This window comes from Cryptotermes secundus, unplaced genomic scaffold (genome assembly GCF_002891405.2).
Source record: "Cryptotermes secundus unplaced genomic scaffold, Csec_1.0 scaffold238, whole genome shotgun sequence".
NCBI lineage: Eukaryota > Metazoa > Arthropoda > Insecta > Blattodea > Kalotermitidae > Cryptotermes > Cryptotermes secundus.
Genome location: NW_019728500.1, coordinates 1,927,752 through 1,950,976, shown reverse-complemented (window position 1 = coordinate 1,950,976; position 23,225 = coordinate 1,927,752). Strand labels below are relative to the sequence as shown.

At 38.1% G+C, this 23,225-nt stretch overlaps 2 protein-coding genes across 3 annotated transcripts in view; one reads left to right on the top strand and one right to left on the bottom strand.

The window, feature by feature from the left end:
• Positions 1–16,405, top strand: part of LOC111865182 (annexin-B12) — a 17,633-nt gene extending 1,228 nt beyond the window's left edge. The window contains exons 2-8 of the mRNA XM_023852989.2: positions 402–572; positions 2,627–2,740; positions 5,196–5,286; positions 5,940–6,073; positions 7,698–7,890; positions 9,114–9,226; positions 10,260–16,405. Coding sequence (XP_023708757.2) covers positions 402–572; positions 2,627–2,740; positions 5,196–5,286; positions 5,940–6,073; positions 7,698–7,890; positions 9,114–9,226; positions 10,260–10,382 — 939 coding nt within the window. The 3' untranslated portion in view covers positions 10,383–16,405. The remainder of the gene's footprint in view (positions 1–401; positions 573–2,626; positions 2,741–5,195; positions 5,287–5,939; positions 6,074–7,697; positions 7,891–9,113; positions 9,227–10,259) is intronic.
• A 67-nt stretch (positions 16,406–16,472) lies between these two features.
• The window catches only part of LOC111865209 (protein FAM91A1), a 25,560-nt gene continuing 18,807 nt past the window's right edge, over positions 16,473–23,225 (bottom strand). For both annotated transcript variants that reach the window (XM_023853063.2, XM_023853064.2), the window contains exons 10-13: positions 22,390–22,538; positions 20,969–21,044; positions 19,530–20,191; positions 16,473–16,915 (exon numbers count right to left, since the gene is read on the bottom strand). In XM_023853063.2, the coding sequence (XP_023708831.1) occupies positions 16,787–16,915; positions 19,530–20,191; positions 20,969–21,044; positions 22,390–22,538 (1,016 nt within the window). In that variant the 3' untranslated portion in view covers positions 16,473–16,786. The remainder of the gene's footprint in view (positions 16,916–19,529; positions 20,192–20,968; positions 21,045–22,389; positions 22,539–23,225) is intronic.

Genomic DNA, 23,225 nt, shown 5'->3' with positions numbered 1-23,225 from the left:
AAGCACTAAGCTATGAAGGCGTATGGGGTAGTGGATGTATAGATCCACAGTTTCTTGATCTCGGCACTAGCTGCAGGTGAGTGGTCAACTTCACGCCCCTGCCGCTCTACCCCTGGGGAGAAAGACCCCGGTGCTCATTGGATAGGAGGTTGGGTGAACCCCAGAGCCGGACTGGACGACGTGGAGAGGTGAAAATTCTTGGCCCCACAGGGACTCCAACTCTGGCCCCTTGGTCGTCCACCCCGTAGCCAGTCGCTATACCGACTACGCTATCCCGGTTCTTAAACATTAATCTATAATTTTTTAATTCAGATATTTTAAATGGCAAATAATAAACTTCGTTATAATCCACTCCTATCTTTACATGCATGCAGAATATTCAATTGCTTTCGTGCATTCAGGGAACTGTTCGGCCGAATCCAAACTTGAACGCCGAACTAGCGGCCCGACAACTGAACGCAGCATTCCAGGGAGTAAAAAGTGATGCAGTAGCAATCATAAACATTCTGACAAGTCACAGCAATCACCAACGGCAGAAGATAAAACGACATTACAAAATTCTCTATGTCAAAGTAAGTATGCAGAACAATTACATATCATGGAGATTAAACTCCACGCGTTTTATAGGTAATTATTTTTACTTGGGTCCTGGATGGAGATGACAGGGGATCGAAAAATCCTGAAGAGAATCAGTCCGTAATGTAACAAGAAGTTCTGGGAAGAAATAATGGCCTACTTGGCTTGATACGACGCGCACAACAGTTCTTCTATTGTTTCGTGTGTATTAGTTGACTGTAACGTTTTTACCGAGCCGTAGTCTGGCAACGAGAGGGGGATACACACACAGACACACAGACTGGTTGGAGGAATTTATGAAGTGCGCCGTTGAGATGGACTCAGATGCCATGATATACACACCAAATTTCATAAAGATTGATTTAGCCATTCCAAAGTTGATGGAGGGATACACAGACACACACAGCTTGGAGGTAGCATAAGCCTACTTTATTTTTTCAAAACCATTGAAGTAGTCTAAAAATTATTGCATAATTATGTCAACTGAGAGAACTAATTAACTAACTTCATGGAGTTGAGCCCTTTTTGAGAAGCCTCCAGTTGCGCAGTTAATCTAGAATTTCCCGATATTTCATGGAATCCTAAGGTTCATTATCGTGTCCACAAGAGCTCTCCACTGGTCCCTATCCTCATCCAGATCAATCCAGTCGATACCACCCCATCCTTTCTCTCTGAGATCAATTTTAATATTATCCACACACGTCGTGATATTCTTAGTGGTCTCTTTCCTTCTGGCTTTTCCACCAATATCATACATGCGTTCCTCTTCTCCCCCATTTGTGCTACAATTCCTGCCCTTGACTTGATCATTCTAATTATACTTGGAGAAGAGTACAAATTATGAAGCTCCTCATTATGCAGTTTTCTCGAAGCTCCTTTCACTTCATCCCTCTTCGGTCCAAATATTCTCATCAGCACCCTGTTCTCAAACTCCCTCAGTCTATGTTCCTCCCTTAATATCAGAGACAAGTGTCACAACCATACAGAACCACAGGCAAAATTACACTTTTGTATATTCTAATTTTAACGTTTTTAGGCAGAAACTGAGTCAGAACACTTTATAAATATACCGAAAGGCATAAAATACAACAGTAGGAAGTAAAGAGGACAGAACACCCTAAACTTTTTGACTGGTTTTCCCAAGGTGTTAAGATATGAATTCAGAAAAAAGAAACAGGATTTTCTCCAATTTCTTCGGTTTTCCCCTGCCAATTACCGTTCCCCAGTACTTCATTTGCCCATCTATCATCCGGGGTTAGTACAATGAGCCCATTTGCGACTTAAGTATGAAAGCATTTTGTAACATACCACTTCTAGAAAAAAAATACGGGTTTCCAGACTTAAAACAGACGTCCATCATTAAAGCGTGCGTGATCACATGTCCTGGAGTCAGCAGTGTTCCCAGATCAATAAATCGTTTTATGAGAGCGGAGACGGAACTCTGGCAATGTATGTCGAAAGTGGTGCATTTAAGTCTCACTCTCTTCATAGTAGGAACAGAACGTAAATTTCGGAACAAGGCATTCTTTGCAGGATGTATATGAACTGTGAAGTAGTACCTGTCTGTACATCCCTTGGGACTCACGACCATATTTTACTGTCTCAGATTTGAGACTTCCCTTTTTGTCGCCTCCTACGACTCGCAGGGCTACAGTAGAGGTATTCGACGCCGCCTCAACACGGGTTAGTGACTCCGTTGTCCCAATTGTCTTCCTCATAACCCTTTTGCTAGGACCGAGTAGAAAACACCGTTTACAACAGCACCTCTACTGTTGCATGCATATCTGTTGCCGCGGGAATGTGTTTACCGAGCCGTTGCATAGAAACAAATGTTTGTTTCAGAGCCGTTCGTTACAACGGCTGTTTCTCTGGTTCCACAGTTCTTGCTTCGAGCAAATATGCCACAGTCTATTAACTTTTCTAAGTAGCCCACAAACAAAATTTACTACATTTTTATCAGTCTGTAGAAATGCAAACCCATGCATCCGTTTCAACGAGGGTTTACTGTATTTAGTACAGAGTGGGCCTACAGATAATTAATAATTTTCAGGAACTGGAGATCGACATTGCCAATGAACTTGGGGGTCACTTCAGAGATGTCGCTTTATCGCTGCTTCAGACACCACAGGACTTCGTGGCGGATAACATCCACAAGACTCTCAAGGTACTGTCAGGACCAATTTGTGCGATGATTGGCTGGAAGGGCAAATGCGGGCAACCAGTAATATTCTTTACTCTTTCTAACCCGATTTCTTAAAATAAAAGCACTATTTTATAACATACTAACCGATCCACCTGGCGTAACGTATATTATAATTTTCGGCTTAATAATATAAAGCAACAGAATTGTATGGAAATTACATAATCCTGGACTTCCTATGAATGTTTAAAAGCTGTCGTTTATTATTAGAAAACTCAAAATTAAGTACTATAAAAACTATAACAGATACAAGAAGCCAGATTTTTTATCTGTATCGAAAGGAAAAATACATCTCAGTAACCTAGCAAAAATTATTCTCGAGCAACAATAAAAATTAGTTTGGGAAGGTTTCATAAATTTGAGGGGGTCAATTAAATGCAGAAACCTCCCAGGGAGGCCCTCTATCACCATACCAAATTTGATCGAATTATGTGGTATGAAGTCGAAATGTATAAAGAACAAATAAACAGTCACGCGCTGTTCTTTATAGATATAAGAGATTTATATGTTAATTTTAAAGCTTAATTTCTTTTTCAAAATCTTTACCTCAAATTAATGAGGTGTTTGCGGATTTATGTCTGTATGGTGTCGCTATGCAGAAGTTAACATTCATGTTTCTTAATCTGGAATTTCCCGATTCGAATTTCGGCTCTGTTTCCGATTTTTCTGATTTCCGTGGTTTCTGGCAGTTCTTCCAGGAAACGCAGAACTACTATCTTCAAATAGATCACAATCGTTTCCCTTCCAGGTTGTTTCCAACTCGTCATTCTTTGTCATTTCTCACTCGAAGCTCGTTCCAAGGACCCTTATAATCAAAGAAACATGTTCCTTAAGAGTATCACATCCAGTAGTAGAGAGTTCATAATAAAGAGTTCAACATCTGATCTGTTTCAGAAACACATGCTGGATCATGAAACATATGCTACTGTAGTTACATACGCATAAAACATCTTTAAATGTGACTTAGGTGTATTTAGTTCTGCGCAGGACTGCGAGTACAGTCTGTGGAGTCTAGTGACCGTACAGACATGCGCGTTGCCTAGCAACGTGTGGGTGTTTGTTTAGGTAACTGGATGGTCGTGATAAGCACGCAATGTTCAGCGCCACAGGAGACCGCCTTTGAACTGCCTTTGGAATATTAAAAAAACAGCAACAAAATCGCTATATACATTATGCAATAAGCCGCTGATATTAACAAGGAAACCGCCATAATCATTCGTGGCTGATACTGTAAATCTAGGATGTGTAGTAAAACAAAACTAGATAAATGAAGAAATTGAAATCACGTGGAAGAAAATAAATTACGAAACATTCTACGACATAAATTCTGTTGATTGAATCTTTAAATGTAGACTGACTGTCTGACTGACGGCTAAATTTCTCCTGGTCCTCGCCAGCACAGCGATTCTTGGGTCTGAGCCCCACGAGACCAATGACCACACTTTACTCTCTAACGGCTCATATCAAACAGCAGATTTGCCACGTTCTTTGCGATCATCTGCGAACAATCAACAAAAGCTTTTTAAGTAGATCGGCAGTTTTAATTAACATGAATCGTGTTATTTCGCTATAAAAGCCAGCCATTTGTTTCGCAGAGCAAGGCAAGCATATTCGCCGTGCTAGCTCGGCAACTCCTCAAACACGGTCAGGCTTTATTGCTCGGATGAACATCCTTCACTAAATCCGCAAATTTATCAAAAATGCTTCAAATTTCTTAATACATATATATGCATCAGCCTATTAAATGCTTAGATTTGAATACTCACAATCGAATTACAACATCCAATGATTACGAATATATAAAATACACGCTTAAAGAACCAAACTAATTTAGACTTTGATCCAGTTACTTTTCACGGCCTTGAAAATACCGTATTTACGCATGTATAGGCCGCGTGCGTGTATAGGCCGCAGCACAATTTTCAGACAGAAATTATAGAAAAAATAATTTTCTTGGAATATTATTTCAGGAGTATTACACCCTGTATTACTAATTATGAATATAATTTTTTTTAAATGAAGTGTGATTTCGAATATTTCGAATATAAGCCGCACCCCAGTTTTCCTCTTGAATTTTTGGCAAAAAATGTGCGGCCTATACATGCGTAAATACGGTATATAACGCTGCTATAAGGGACGGATTTGTTCCAATCGTCATGCTATGCGAATTGATTATTTGTAAATTATTTTATTTATTTCAATGTGGAAATTTTATTCAACAAACGAAATAACTGGTAGAAAATTATCAACTTTTAAAGTACAGTATATTATTTAATAGGCTCTGGTGCCAACGGTAACTTCGAAATAACTTCATCTGGTTTTAGAGTAAAAATATTTTTCAATCCCTAGATTAAGCAACTTTCTTAATTTTGTTAACAATTTAATTCATACTAATTACTAATGATCTATTTCTATGCAGACAATTCGGCCACAGGAGTCAGTCATGGTGGAGTTGCTCTGTGGACGAAGTAATTCGAGAATACGGCTAATTAAAGAATCATATTATAAGAGTAAGTAAACTTAGGATTTATTTTTCCTGTAACTTGATAGCAGGAAAGTAAAACTATACAGATTGCAGACAATGTGCTACAATAGGATCTCAGAACGTTAGAGGGCACAAGGCACAATAAAAAAATTAATTCCAAAATCATAGAATCTTCAAGCTTTACAAAGGGTCTCTTTGGTTAGTACATAGCAAACTAACTCTCTGGTATTAGTAGTCCTGTAAGTTCAACATCTCTAATATCAAACTACACTACTGGATATGGCCCCAAGTCACTCTCTACAATTCTTCATCCTTAACATCCACTTGAATATTATCCTCCCATCTTTTCTCATTTCAAGTATGGTGTGATATCCAAGTTCACGGAGAAACCAATTACATCCGACAGTATAGTAATCAATATGGGTAAAAATATGCATAAATAGTTCTCAAAGGGAACAATTATAGAAAAATTACACAATGATGATAATAATAATTGATATTAATCTATGGTCCAACCAAGAGGCAGAAATACTGAATGGACAAAATTGATGAACATCAGAGGTAAACACTGTTCCTGTCAGTCCAAAACCTTTTAGAGAACGTAAATAAACTGTTTCAGAATGAATTATTTAAGCCTGTTTTCTTGTCCATCATCATCGTCTTGTGGAAAATTTTCAGAATATGGCCGGAGCTTGGACATGGCAGTGAAACGAGAGATGAACAGTGATCTGAGACGCCTCATGAGGATCCTTCTAACTACAGAACGAGAGGAGACTGAAGTGAATGTATATCAGGCCCACAAGGAGGCTCAGGTAGGTACAACAATGATCTTGTTCTCACTGGAATAGAGCTCAACATGAAGCCTTGCAGGCCAAAGTTGAGAATGCCCCAAACGGGTTCTCTCGCCTCACCTCCTCTCACAGATCAAGAGGCATACACTGGAATAATACCATAACATACTCATGATTGTTTCCTTCTCAGTATTTTCCTGTTCCAATACATAATCATCTCATTTGATCCTGAATAATGTGTACAAAACAAAAGATTAATTTCCAATTATTTTGAATTATCTAGTCAATTCAGTCTTGAGGGTCTTTGAAAGGAAAGTGCTTCAAAGGATATTTGGCTCAGTGTGTGAGAATGGATTTTGGCATGTAAGATGAAACAATGAATCATATGAAATATTTCCTGAACCACATATTGTTAAAACCATAAAAACTGGATGATTACAATGGCCAGGCCAAGTTATCCAAAAGTTGAACTATGATCCTATTAAAAATATCTAACCCTCCAAAAACAAGATGGGTGCAGAAGAGTTGGAAGATCAGGTCTGAGATTTATGGATGGAATAGAGCAGTGTTTCCCAACCTTTTTGATGCCGCGGACCCCCCGGAGCGAATGTTAATTGACCACAGCCCCCATAAAACCCCAAATGGAATTTTTTTTTATATTTTACATATCATGAAAGTGAAGCAGTAACTTACAATTTTAGAACATTAAATGTGTCATTTATGACAATAAAATACTGTTATAAATGGAGCTTATTCGGAAGATCACGAACATATCAATTAGGCCTAATATTATGAATTTAACACTCACCTAATCGAAGATCCACACTTTAACCGCTGATCCATATCTAAATAAGATCGTGAACAAACTTAAAATCAGAAGTTTCGTTGTGAACTCAATTATTTGAACAAGAGCAGAAAAACTGAATATTAAACCGAGAAAAACACACTCGTATAATATTATAAAAATTCACTGCACAAAAACTAAAGACACACAGGTTGTTCACTCTGCCACTGAGATGAATAAGAAACATGGTCAATGGTCCCAGCTTCATTCCCAACCAAAGGGGGATGGATTTTGTGGGGAGGAGGGGGAGACTGGTCAGACAGCAGGTAAGGACAACAGTCCACCCTGAAACACGGGTCTGAGGTGCAATGGGCCGGCCAAAAGAAAATGTCCTTGGAAAAAGCTACACAGATCGTTGGTTATTCACCTCTGCTTTACAAAGGGAAGGTACCGTTACAGTACCAACGGTCCCGTTAAATTTTACTTCAACCATGGGCCTCAAGAGCCAGACATATACATTGCAAATATCCCAGGTGGGAGGAACATGATAAGATAAAGTTTAATGAAAATAAACTATCCCGCGGACCCCCAGGGGTCCGCGGACCACAGGTTGGGAACCACTGGAATAGAGGATGACCTTAGAATGCTTAGTGTGAGAAGATAGAGATGAAGTGCATTAGACAGGAGTGAATCGAAAAATGTCTCACAAGCAGCTAGGGCCCAAACTGGGCCATAGAGCCATCAGTAATAGTAGTCGATTCAATTCTCAGATATAATGATTGTTGTGTTATTATAGTCTAAATAATATCTATTCAGAATTAGTGTAACTCATTCTTCTAAGCTTTCTATTCTGCCCCACAGATGCTGGCCCATGCTGGTGTGGGAATGAGATATGGAACAGACGATGCTGTTATTGCTGAACTACTGCTCAGACGCAGTTATTCACACCTCAGGGAGATGTTTGCCGAGTTCCAAGCACTGAAGCAGCATCCCATTGAGGACAGTATCCGTCTCGATTTCCGGGGAGGACTTCGTGATGGATTGCTTGCTCTTGGTAAGCCAAAAGAAGGATACATCCTCAATTTGTTTAGGATTAGGGTTGGATGATCCGATTTTTCTGATTTTACAAGCTATTCATTACTAATGTGGTATACAAACTACCTGAAATCCTTAATATTATTCTTCCACAGTCCTTGCTCTGCAGTGTTCTAAAATCACTGTACTAATTGTAGGTTTATGATAGAAATAAAGATACTCTCATGTGTGTCTTAAATGTATGCAGTAAACAACTAAACCAATATCATAAACAGTCACATGAAAACTTCCAGTTGCCAGGTCACTGCTACAACTACAATTCTCTAGCCCATTCCTACTAGCATTTGTTTCATCCTTTCATCTGTCCATTTTGTAGCTTATCTCCTCTCCTATGTCTTTACAGTTTTCCAATTACTATTATTTATCTGTCCTATCATCATGTGTGCCCTTCACTCTTCCCCCTCCTTCACATTAAAACAGTTCACTCACACCCATTTTTCCATTCCATTATGACTTTTTTGTCTTTGTCTCCTTCCTCCTGTATTCCTTTCCCCATCACTTTTGTTTATGCTACTGTCATTATTAATACGGAGCCATTTCACTTGTCCTTTTGTTAACAAACCAAGATTTCTCAGCTGGGGTATTGTGTTTTTTACTGTGGCTCCAGCTTTTCGGAAATCTGTGCAGACCTGATAACGAGGGTAAATATGCAGATTTCTAAATGACAAATGTCATTCTGATTGAGTGAAAGACTCCCAATGTAAATCACATTGCTATTCTGCTTTACCCGCTCTCTTCCACATTCAGTTGGAACATATGAGGAACATTATGTAATATTTGAGGCTTTCACGGCGGTGACTATGAAGAAAGCAGTCTTCTGGGATTTGGCACTGTGTATATGTGGTGTTAACTGACGTTTTGGAGGAATGTATCGCCTCCAGTCTGTTTTGCCGGTTCTCACGGTCTCTTCACTTGCGGATTTCTTATATTTTTCCTTCTACCCTGAAGATGGAGGCGATACGTTCCTCCGAAACGTCGGTTAACACCACATATACACGGCACCAAATCCCAGAAGACTGCTTTCTTCATATGTGGAACAGTTTTCTTTCTTTCTTTCATTTCATTTCTTGCATCCTGTTGTGTTATTATATACAACTCTTTATTAGGTCTGTCACAACAATACACTGTATTGTTGTGTTGTGACAGACTTAATAAAGATTTGTAGTTTTCTTTTTGTTACAGTAAAGGCTGTAAACGACCCTGTCGAGTTCTTCACAGACCAAATAAGGGCTGCATTCAGAGACCCTGAACCTAATGATTACCAGTTGATTCGGCTCTTAGTAGCTAGGTCAGAGGTAACGTTTTGTTCTTCAATTTGCTAATTTCTAGTAGTTATTAAAAACAAAATGAAAACAATTTTCTTCCATTTGATAATTGAAAAAATATCTCTTTTATCATTGATTTCTCCATTTACTGAATCGTGCAGTTACAATTGAATTAAAAATAATAACCTGTCTAGCGTTCTTCAGAGATGAAGGGATATATGGAAACTGAACATATGCTTAATGTTAAAAAGTTTATGTAATGAGATTCATTATGAATAATGCAGTTAAGTGGTAATAACAATGAAGCTTTGACAGACGTACGGACAGAGAGGAGCCACCCATACATTTCTGATGAAGACCAGAAAACTGTTGAAAAAACACGTATGGGGTTTAATGCCTAGCTTATGACTATCTTTAGTTATTTTATTGTGTGTATCGACTACAGATGTTATGCAGTGTCAGACGTGTACTGGTGTGAAGATAATAGTGAGTTAGGAGCAATGGTAAGAAGTATATTTTAGATACTATCCTAACATATTCTTAGAGTCACCGAAGACAATTATGAAAAATATTTGTCAGGAAAATTGGCCTTGGCCACAGATTCTGTCTTACACTTAATGGACACTTCTTAACACAACACATTAGAAAAATTTATGTCAAAGTTCATCACTAGAAACAGACTGGATTTAGTAAGATTTGAGGTTTTCATGGCAGTGACTATGAAGAAAGCAGTCTTCTGGGATGTGGCACCGTGTAGTTGTGGTGTTAACTAGCGTTTCGGAAGAACGTATTGCCTCCATCTTCAGGTTAGAAGGAAAAATAAGTAATCCACAAGCGAAGAGACCGTGAGAACCGGTACAAGCAGACTGCTCCGAAACGTCGGTTAACACAACTACACGGTGCCACATCCCAGAAGACTGCATTCTTCAGACTGGATTAACTTTGATGCAAGGATACTGTAGTATATAAAAGTAAAGTTTTTAAATTTGATAGTTCAGGAACAATCTTAAGTTACAGCACAGAATTTATCCTTTGAATTGATCTAATATTATTTACCTTACAGATGGACCTTGCCAATATAAAAGACTGTTACGTCGAGAAGTACGATTCAAAGCTGTGGTCCATCATAACAGAAGAAACCAGGGGAGATTACAGGAGGATACTTCTTAGGTTGCTTGGTTATTGAATCAGAGGAAATTACCTGCCACAAGAAGAGAGAATAGTTTCATTACATAATATTGTTAAGTCTTAAGATTCTGTAACCAACTTCTCTAGGTATGCTGAACACTACAGTCATTATGCAGTCTATCCTTGTTACCTAACAGAAGGGTTCATTAATTTCAATAGCAAAAATTGTTTTAAAATATTTAGGCATCTAGCAACTTCTGGCTAACAAACAACTACAGATAATGAATAAGATTATCTCCAGACCTGTCAAAGTTTTTATTGAATTAGGCAGAAAAAAAACATATGCCAAAAAATAAAAATATTAGTACTTTTAATCAGGGTCACTTTAACCGATGAGCAAAGTGCACAGCTTCCATGGGCCCCCTGATTTTAGGGGCTCCCACTGTGCAGGAACTGGTACTATGTGCTTAAATTTTCCAAAAGTACTCTCACTATCATCTTGCTGGATGTTATGACACATAACTTGGTAGATGTGTACTGAACATCTAGGAGAATGCACTGCCTCCATATTAAGGGTTCATTAGGTCAAGCAAGCAGAGGTCTGCTTACTGCTTGCTTCTTGCTGGTTGCTTGCCTGGCATATTCTTCATCCCTGAAAATGGAGGCAATATGTTCCTCTGAAACGTCGATAAACTTGTACAGACTATATGGTGTTGCATCCAAAAAGACAGTACTGTCTATAACATATTTCAAGGAAAGCAGTGCAGGAGTCCGAGCCATCACATACAGACACACAAGGTGAAGCCAACAGACATGCTATGGCAACTTTGCAAAAATGTAGTTTTATATAAAATAGGGAGAACAGTATAAGGATCTTCATATACAAGGAACATTCAAATTCAGATTCTGAATGAGAAGGCATGAGATTCCTCTTTTATCAGTACCTCTATGAGCTCTTAACTACATTACACAAAGGAAATCTTAGCAAAGCTGGGACAAGCAGAAAGAACAGGAAATTTAAGTTATACCTCTTATATTAAAAAATACAGAAACCAATATGAAAATGCTCCAAGGTTCCCAAGGTGGTGACAGTATCATGAGACAAAGGCAACAAATGACTGAAACACTGGTACGGAACTACCGAACTACAAAGGGTCACTTAGTGAAAAGACCATGATTTTACTTCCATGGCATACCTGAAAATACATGTAAATAAATATTTTGAATTTCACAGCATGTATTTTCAGGGTGCTATTTTACTTCAACTTGGACATATACAAGACTTGTCCCAGCAGTGAATTTTAGATACTTTTATTGATTGTCTTTTGAATTACAAAGACTAGCAAAATGAAATAATTATGTACATAACATTAACAAGTCTTTATATTTCATATCTATATTACAATATTTTACAGACACTCAAGTCAGTATGTATATATTTTTCATTCTCTACAATAGTAGTACAAAAATAGAACTACAGATTAATAGTAGTAATGTTAACCTATCATCATGAGAAATATGTCCAAATATATTTAATGGTATTGCTAACAAAGTCTACAACAGTTTTTTCCTTGGTTGTACATTTATTTAACCCTCTGATTGCCAAGCCTCTCCATACAATTACCCAACAGAAACGCCAAGGCTGTTTGGTGGTAAATGCAGCTGTACAAGAAAATCCATAAAACATTCCAGAAATGACCATAAACATCAGAAACATTTCCTGTCAAAACCAGTTCTTTCTTCTAAACATCAAGGTGTCACATCTGATGTCATCTAAATGAGAGAACTACTATTCTAAATGATTAATGATGAGCCAATTTCATCTGTGGTGGTTTTAATTCAAGAAGAGATCAGTTCAAATGCCAAGACCCTTGGCCCAAATTTCAAAAGAGGCTAAGTTGGCAATAGCTGCTCATCTGCTGTCTCACTCTGCTACTGGATCTGCCTCAGTTGCAATGTTTAAATTCTACACACCAAAAGTCAGGGCTCATCCTACATGAAAGTTTGATACAGTCAGTACATGGCATGCAAAGGGTTAATATGTCCAATTAACACTGTGTTCAAGCTTCCTCGGGTTGTACTAGAGAAGAACAGCAAGGATTATAAATGGGACCATGTTAACCAAGAGCAAACCAGATTACCTTTATTTTATTAATAACCAATTTAACTCTATATCTCTCTGAATTTTTAAAATATTTTACAAATTGGTAATGTACACTTCACATTACAGAGATTGAAACAACAAATCTTGTCAGAATACTGAATGAGAATTTCTTACACATTCAATAGAAGAACGGATCTGACTTCCCTTTATATTTTCATTTTATTCATTCTGTACTGAGAATGCAAAGAAAAAAATGAAACCTGGAATATAACGCAGTAACTTCCTTAAATCTAGTCAAATATGTCAAATTCAACTCATGCTGTTCAAGAATGGAGAACTTACCATATTTACTGGTGTGCAACATTTCATTGCCCTTGAGAAAATCTTCATAACCGTTTCCTGTCTTTTAATATATTACATAAAAGGTGTATGTATGAAGTACTTTCCCACATACTTGGAACAAAATCATACAACATAATCTTATATTCTGTGGAGATTCTAGATGTTAAATCACAGATTCATCACGGTTTTTTCCCAGTGTGGACCACTGGTCTACACAGTATGTATACGACAGACTCCCCTAATTGTACCACTTAAAAATCTTCTCAATACAGCTAGGAAGCAAATGATTACTGTTTCTATAGGACATAGAAACCATACAGAACATATTATTGACAAAATTTTGAATTTAGAACAAGTCTGATATAATTAGAAGAATTGTCTACGCATGCTATACTCCAAGCATCCTGAATTCTGAAAGTAAGTAGGCCTAACTCATATTTTACATGTAAAAGTATAGATTACTCCTTATTCTGTGCAAAACGCAGTGTGTAGAGTCCCTAACAATAACCCCAGTCACTGGGCAACTTAATAAGTCTCTCAAAAATCACAATCAAAACAATCACAATTTGAGACACAAATAAAATAATATCATAGCACCAATTAACTGACTATGTTGGTGTATGCAGAACTTACAATTAAGTTAAGGTCTATGCATATAAAATTGTTTGAATCTACAATTAGACTGAATAATAGGAGTCAATTAAAATTAATAAACAAATGTTAAATATATAAAAATTACACTGGAACAAAATACAGTAAACTCTTGAATATGCCCATATGGAATGATTCTCAATCAAAACCATCACATATTCTTGCGAAAATAAAAAAATCTGCAGAGGTATCACATTCTTCAAATTCATTCCTTCAGTTATTTGAAGCGTTACTTCTAATTAATGTGTTTTTGGTCTCTCACTTTCCATATGTTCATACTACCATCACATTGTACCTTAAAAGCTCTGTAAATTATTTTTATACGCTTTAAATTTGATTCGAGTTTTGTAATTTAGTAATCATACTACTGATTCAATGAGCACAGTTCTATTATGCAAAGAAAGAATGTCATCAAATGCTTAAAATAATCTGTAAGTACTTAAGCATCAATCAAAATGTCATAAGCTCAAAAATATTTGTTCCTAAATATATACATCAGACACTACAGCCTTATACATAATTCTATCAACCATTATTCATCTTGCCACTGATCCACTGTATGCTACTTATGGCTAGCCATAATGAGAGGCCCATAATCAGACTTGACGGTCTTCATGAGCCAGCCTTACTCCTTCTGTCATTTACTTATGTATGTTCCCAAGGTCATGTAGTTCGTGAAGGAAACCATCAGCTCTTTGAGATATGAGATGCTCACAGCAGTGACCATGATGATTACTGTCTTCAGAGATGACACAATGTAGCTTTGCAGATAGGCATCAGTTTTTAGAAAAACTACTGCCTCTATCTTTGGGCTAACAGATTATCCTGAAGATGGAAGCAGCACTTTCCTCTGCAATGTTGGAACCTATCCACATAAATAGCATCACATCCCAGAAGACAACATCCTCAACAATCATCTGTATATTGCACATATAGTCTCACGATACATTTTTATAATCTCACGATGTATTATGGCCGCATTATGTTAACCGCTTCTATACGAGCAGACCAATTAGGTCAATGGGGCAAGTCCTGATAGGTCTATTATAACCCAATTTGTCCAATGCCTGAAGGTTAGTTTCAACTGCATGTAATTCATTATTTATATGGTAACTGAGCTCCAGCCCTTAACGGAAAACAGCTGCAATAGGATTACAATTTAAAAAGAAAATACCAGAAAGTATCAACAATCTTAAACTAGTTTAGAAAGTCAAAATTTTTTGATTATCCTGAATTTATAATTACATATTTTTTTCATATTTGTTTTCTTATTCCTTGACAGTCCAACAGACTTGTAAGTTAAATTTTTACTTAAGTCTAAAAAATAATTACACTATGAATAAACAAAAAGAAATAAGGACTTATAAATGATTAAATTGGATATTATTAAAGTTAACTGAAATACTTCTCAATGAAAATTAGAGGTGATCAAATCAAAGACGGAACAATAATTTGCAGTTATGTGAAAAGTCCCGAGAACGCAACTGTTGGTAAGTCAGGGGATATGTTCTATTCAACTGTTGATGAGAAAAAATACCTGTTTTGAAGAAATAACAAAATACAGAACATTAACATTTGTCATAACCTACATTATACCACTTCAGTTTCATCCTCTTGTTTTAAGACCAATCTAAGATAGAATAACTGAAAATTATTACTGTAAAATAGAAGGAAAGTCCTAATGTTTCATAACAACAAATGCATCACCATCATCCCACTTAATTATACCTCACTGAAATATAAATACTCTGTCACTGTAAAGTGCAGTCACATCTGTGGACAAACCAGTAACACATTAGGTTCCCTGTAATTTTAAAATATAGTACAGGTTAAACAGTGGTACGTGGACAGCCAAACAAAAGACCACCGAGGGGTTCTAGGTAAAGAAATCAAGTGAGAGAAGGTAAACAGAGCAAAGTAGAGAAAGATAGCACAAAGTTATAAAACGAGGGTTTATAGGAGAATACAGAAAAATAGAGAAAGTTCTACCACAAGATGTTCCATTCTGGTTAAAACACCAATGTATGATGATCACGGGGTATAAAAACTCTTGAAAATCTAGTAGTCAGACAAATGTAAAAGTCACCAGAAAAGCGTGCATCTATTTTGATGCCTTGACCCCCACCCCCCCCACCCAACTTCTTTCAAAGCACTCAAAGACAAGATAATGGCAAATCAAATATAAATTTATGTGACATAATACTCTGTCCAGAGATTTACAGTTGTAACTGAATGTGAACGTCACATTTGCAAAAGCCAACTCCAGAAAACCCTGTGGGAAACTGGTCCCCCAGGCAAAATTTTTAAGTCACAATAAGCAATCAGTCAACTAAGGGGGCTATTTGGAAAGTAACCTCTGCTGAGCTGTTAACAAAGCTAATATGAGAAAAAATGTATTATATACAAAAATTACATATATACTTATGCTACTTCTTGATGTAGTCACCACTAGAATTGAGGCACTGGCTGTATCAGGGAACAAGCTTTTGTATGCCTGTTTCAAAGGAGTCTGCCACCTGTGAACTCAACCACATTGTGAAAACCTTCCATTAACTCATTATTGCTGAAGCACCGTGATCGCAACCATTTTTTCACGTAGGTAAACAAGTGGTAGTTGCTAGAAGCAAGATCATGGCTGTAAGGACGGTGGTCAAACAACTCCCAGCTGAAATGCTCCAGCACAAGTGTGAGCTGCTGCATGCGAACAGGCATTGTCATGGAGGAGCACCACACCAGGTGTCAGCACTCCACACCTTTTGTTCTGAATGGCAATATAGAGCTCTTCTATTGTTTCAGAATACATAACATGGCTGAGCTCACAGGCAGCAGACTTCTTTCACAGGGGCATACAAAAACTTAGTCCCAATACAATAAGTGCCCCAGTTCCAGTACTGACTACATTGAGAAGCTGCTTATGTATGTACATATTTTATCAAACAAACAAACAAACAAACAAACTCAAACTCCGTGGTTTTAGTCCGCAAGCGAACTATATCGACCGAGCGACCGCCACTTGTCGGCAAAGTTAGTGCCAACTTTTGCAGATAGAGGGTGTCGCGTGGTCAGTGCAACGAATCCCCACGGCCGTTAATTTTATAGTATAATAAAATATTTTTCTTGTTGCTTTGTTAACAGGTCACCGGAAGTAACTTCCTGAATAGTCCTCTTACATTTTTAACCCATGATGATACTTCACTCTGAATAATGCATAATCTGAGGAAGGAAAAGAACCACTGCACCTGCACTATCAACCCTCATTCATAAAACTAGAACATGGAATGTGTGCATGACTGAATATTCTTGTAGACCTGACCATGATATTCACGTATCGTCCAGTACATCTAATAAAGTATCATGTACTGTGTTTACTTGCCATCCCACTGTTGTAATTTTCCTTCATTAAATTTTAAACATCGTGTTGGCAGAGCTACTGATGGAAAACTTGCACGTTTGTTCGATGTGGCACTGGTTTCTTCTGGGAGCACAGGCAGGTCCTGCAATCATCATTATTATTATTACTAAACTTTGAAAGAACTGGGAGGGGGGTTACAGGAAATGGATCTTGAAGATCCAGAGTCTATAAAGGTGTGAATTAGATTCAGCCCAGCTCATTACAAGGTAAAATGATTGGGCTTCTCTGAACCAGGCTATTTCTTGACAATGCATATAGCTTTCCACTTTTCAAGGAAGACCCTGTATCATAAAAATGAGTTATGCTATAAACGCATTATAATGAATTCCAACAGCATTACCCTCCTACTGAATTTGGTAATTACTTAAAAATTATTCTTCTCCTTCATATACGGCATGACAGCTCAATCCAATCTAAGCCTCCAATTTTCCAGGTTTTAGAATCATTTATGAACATCTGACACAACACCTTGCATGGAGGATCAGCCCATACAAGGTCTCTATATCCACAGGGCAACAGAAAAATCAAGACATCCATGCTGTGAGTGAGACTCAAACTCATGAGTCCAGTTTTTGAGCAGCAGAAGACATACCATTACATTCCTCAGGTGGTGAGGTCACTGCACCCAGCCCAAACAACATTCGCAGGCAATAACATGAAATGAGCAGACCATTTGTCCAAAATCATGATGCTGCTCTGATATAAGGGAAGTCACACAAGAAAACTATATAAAATTACAGATAAATCCATAATTCTGGAATCAAGTACCTCCATATCATATAGAATTTTCCATCATGCATGCATGCGTGAGTGTGTATATGCAGTGGAACCCTCATTAATGTTCCTCAATTTATGCCTTTCCTTCATTTAACCTTTAATTTCAATTATTCCAAACCAATAATCTTGATGTCAAATTTCCTGTATTTAAAATTTTTCTTGCTTCAGCATTCAAATTCAATGCTCCCAAAACAAATCATAAACTGGGGTTTTACTCTACACACATACAGGTGTCAGACAAAATAATGGACACACTATAAATACTGCAGATTTTCTGAGAAGTAGTGGGTCTGGAACAGGGTCCACTCAGCCTCGTGAGGATAACTGAAGAGCTACTTGAATGGAAAAGTAGCGGCTCTGGTCTAGAAAACCGAAATTAATGGCCATGGGAATCCATTGCGCTGACCACGTGACACCCTCTATCCGCTAAAGTTGGTACTAACTTTGCCGACAAGCTGTGGTCACTTAATCAGTATAGTTCGCTTGCAGACTGAAGCCACAAAGTTTTTCTTTTTCCATAACATGGTATTTGGCGAACTTTTGCCTTCAATAGAGACACAATCCTTCCTGGAAGGGACTCACAAGTTCTACACAGTCTCTAGCAGAATTTTATACCATTCTTCTTGAACAACATCTTCAAGTTACTTTAGAGATGTTGGAGATGGGAATCTTTACCTGACTCTTATCTCAGAAACTGACCAGAATGGTTCAATGATGTTCAAATTTGGTGACTGTGCCAGCCAGGGAAGATGCTGAAGTTTGCCTTCATGCTCTTCAAACCATGACAGAACAGTTCCAGCTGTGTGAACAGGGAACTGTCTTCTTGGAAAACTGCATCGTTCAGAAATAAATGTCTGAATCATGAGATATATCTCATTACCCAACCTGTACATGCACTCCCTTGCAGTAATTTGGTCATGAAAGGTAACAATGGGAGCAACAGAATACTGTACCATTATGTTATTGACCAAATCATTACAGAACCTCCCCAGTGTTTCACTGTTGGAACCGAACCAGGCATTTTGAACTGTAGGCTTCCTTGGGGGTTCTACAAACATAAGCTCTTCCTGATGTAGGGAACAGTGTGAAGGATGGACCCATCTGGCCATATCACACGCGCGCTTCCAGCTGTCTTATGTTCAGGTTTTATAGTTGTGACACTGTCATTTACACATGTCAGCATTACTTTCAGTAATAAGACATTTAGCAACTGCAGCCCTACCACAGATGTTGGGTTTGTGAAGCTAATGTAGACAGTTATTGTGGAAACAGGGTCTTCAAGATGAATATTCAGTTCTGCTGTCACCTGTGTTAAAGCAGTTCTGTGATTTTTCTAAACAGTCCTTCTCAATGCATGATGATCTCAATCTGTCAATGCTGATTTTCACCTACTGTTCCTCTTTGCTGATGTTATCTCCCATGATTCGTGGATGCCAACATAACTTTAGAAACTGTCGCTCTTGATACACCTAATACTGTGGCAGTTTTTGTCACAGATGCTCTAGTTAATGCACACCAATGATCTATCTTCTTTCAAAATCAGACAAGTCTCCTACCTTCTGAATCTTCCACATGGACTACCACTGAACACAGTCACTAATGCACTTACACAAGCACTACAGAATATAAACAAACAGAACATTCAGTGTTGCCAACTGAAGTTCTTTCAATGGAACCAACACAAATAAATTTTATCCCTCAATTTTTTAGTGTTTCAATTACTCTGGTCCCCCCTCCCATATAAGTAAGAAGGGGAAATATAGACAAACAAAGGAAGGGCTCATGGGAGAATAAGAATTGAAAGGGCTTCATAACAGGACCTTTACTACAACTGACTCTTTTTATCTCACTCATCTCATGTATGTAACTTACATATAAGGCTGACATATAACTGGAATAAATATGCTCAAACTGATCACCTGATTATGTCCAATGAAGTCCAGCAAGCGAAGGCAAAGTCTCCGACTGGATGCTGTCAGTTTCTCAAGGCTTTCTGTCCTCCACAGCCCAGTGGAAACAATGGCTTCGCATATCTGTGAGTTGGCTTCTGCATCAAACAGTGGCACACCAAAGCAGCAGTCTAGTAATGTCCATTGTTCTTGCTCATCTTCCAATTTTCTATCAACTCCTAACATTTTAGAATCTTTTGTTCTTATGTCAACATCAACTTTCAGGTTCCTTTCAGCGTCAGTTTCACCATACAGTTTTCTATGCACATACTGAGGACTTCTGACTTTTGGGGACCGTTCACCACACAAATTATCCAGTTCTTGCTCTAAAATATCTGCACATTCCTCGCTTGTAAAACCATTCACTGGACTGTTTGATGTCCTAGTACCCGCAACTGGACTACTGCTGGCAGCCATCCACGCTTCCACAATGCTGGCTTGATCCACAATTTGCTGAGTGGCCTCTGGTATAACATCCTCAGAAGGAAGACCCATGATGTTTGGACCATTACTACGATTGGTGCTTAGGTTCACCATCGTGATGAATCCACAATTGTGAACCAGGTCTATATTCTCCGATAATTTAAGGACTGCAGGATGTAAACTCCAGTCTAATTTTCCATTGCCATTACCTAGTGACAGAAGTACAAGTTAGTTTCTTTATTTGTTTCTTAGCTTATGTGACATTAAACAACCATTTCCCATTTGCAAAGACTACACAGCATTAAATGGAACGATGACTATGAATCAAAAGTTAGGATGTAAAAGAGGTAGACTATTTTTAAGTTATTTTTCACATAGCTAACTGAAAGGACTGTAAAAAAAAAACATGGATATTTCAACCAGGATAGCTGGCTTCTGGGCCACAATCTGAACGTGGGATATCCCAAATATGAAACAGAAATGATAATCACTAAACTACAGCATTTTGTACACTTTTGTACACTGTCAGAAGGTCTGATATCTGTGTTCTGGCTTGCTTTATTTCTTTGAAACAGAAAGAAAGGTTTAAAGCATACGTCTGACCACATCAGTTCTTAAATCTTGAACTTATAAAACTTTTAAGCACATAAGCAAACATTCACAAAATCTATTATGTACATCACAACATAGAGGTCACACAGCTACCACACTTTAAAGAGATGCTTCAATCTAATTAATAATGCTACAGACTCGATGACCAAGAATTTGATCTGTGCAATACCGGGACTTCTCCTATCACTGCATGTAGAATAGTACAGTGAAACTCCTCATTTCCCTGCTGCTCACTGGTACTGGGTGTTCTTGTAGTTAAGATTGCCAGTGTGTACAGGTGACCACTCACACCAATCCTGAGCTTAAGTAGAACACAAAAAACATAAGATCTGTTCTGTTCCTAGTGACTTTTATAATACTCAGTACTGATTTACCTTTTCTACAACGGCCCTGTCCAGAGGAAGGAAATGGAATTAGACATGTTTCAGCTCCACGATTTACACCATACCCCTGTAACATATTATGATACCACTTATATAAGTATGATTTCCAGCTTAGTTCTCAGACTAAAAAAGAAGTTCTCAAGCAAGACAACCATGAAACAATAATATCTTCACTCTTTACGCTTATAAGGACCAATGATCAACACAGATATGGGAAGAAACAACTTATTTTGCTACTTGTCAGGGCCCCAAGAAATATAATCTAAAAAAGACAAGTTAATTGGGACAGATGGCAACTGCCTTCTTTAGTCTAAATGTACAAAAATTTAATACACGAATTACTTATTAAGTGTAAAGCACAGAAAGTGAATTAGGGAACATGTTCCCTCATCTCAACATTCAATGTTTAATAATTACTTGGACAAGCAATAAGATTACTATCCCTTATAACTTTCCACCATGATGGGGGAACTGCAGTGACCCTACACCTGAGATTGTCTGTAGTCAGACAGTTTTGAGATCTGAGGTTCTCACAGCAGTGACTATGAAAGAGTACTCTCTTCTGGGATGTGATGCGGTGGTCTGGTAGATCATTATTGATGTTTCAGTGCAATGTGCAGGGCTTTCAAGCATGCTAAGCATCTTAACGATTTTTGAGGACTGATCTGTAGTCGTGCCTCAGTATCCCAAACCTTTTCTTCAGTCAGCTCAATCCTCTTCGATTGCTTCTTTATGTCACAAACTGAACCTGTGGCCTGTAACTGTTTCACAAGCTTGGATACACACAACTTCGTGGAAACTGGCAAGTCTGGATATTTATGACCAAACTTACGCATACATTTCCTATAAGTTTTTTCCTTGCAAAAGTTTTGATAATAAACACATGCTCTTCAATAATGAACTTCATTTCAGTATAAATGTCAATCGCCTATTGACATCTCTAACAAAGACTGATTATTAATGCGACTTATCTGCAGTGAGAAGATCAGACCACCTGACGGCGTGCATTATCAGCGCTAATGACACATTCTGCTATCAGCAGTTACAGCAGCAATCTGTGAGAAATGCTGTGTCCACTCTATGCTGCTGCCAGGTTTCCTATATCACTGAAGGCACTGTACTACCTCCATCTTCAGGAGATGCCCCACCATGTAGTCTGTGAGATCATTACTGCTATTTCAGAGGAACACACAGAAGAACCAGAGTACTTATATACATTTGATGTGACACTATGCAATCCAGTAGATCACTACCAGCATTTCAGAGGAATGTACCACCGCCGCCACCCTTGCAGCAGAAGAGTAACAGTAACAAAATCTGTCAGACTACATGGCATCACACACCACAAAACAGTGTTCTTCAAATATATTACTATCACTAACAACATCGCCATAAAGCTAAACTACACCCACCTGAACAAGAACTGCAGAGTGACATAATGCATCATTCAGCGTGAACACTATGTTTGACACAGGAAGCATTCCTGGATCATGTCCCCATGTTGTAACCAGAAGCTTGTCATAGTTATGAAACATCTGGGGCAGCTTCTTTAATCGGGTTCCTGCCATAAAACATCATCAGTACCAATAATACTTGTGAGTTTATTTTATCTCATATGCTTGTCTGCTGCATATGCAAGCTCAATTAGCCATTCTTTTATCCCCTTTTTTAGTTAATTATTTAACGCTTCGACCATTAAGAGTATACAATCTCATATGATGAGATAATTGATGAACAAAGAATATGGAAGAATTTGGATGGATGGATGGATGGATGGAGTTGTGACCTAATTGAGGTACTACCCCATAACTTGCATGCAGGGACTAAGGAAAAACATGAAAACCTCATTTTGGGTAGCCAGTGCCACAGCTGAGATTCAAACCGAGCATGTCATGAATACAAGTTGGGGCACTATGGCACAGACGAACCTGTTTGGTTTCTTTATCCTTCTTTTCACACTACTGCCGAGCAGAGAAACGTAGATGCTCTTCTTGGGCTCAGTACAACAAACTGAAATCGTCAGAATGGTTTGAAGCATCTTATAAGGATGTAAGTTTTGAGGTTTTCACGGCGATGACAATGAAGAAAGTTGTCTTCTGGGTTTAGGCACCGTGTATTCTTCGTTTTGGCCGACGTTTCGGAGGAACGTAGCGCCTCCATCTTCAGAGCAGTTGAATAGCTGCGGAGAGCAGTAGCTGTGGTAATAGGATGTGGAAGGTGCTGCTTATATACGAAGTAGGCAGGGGGG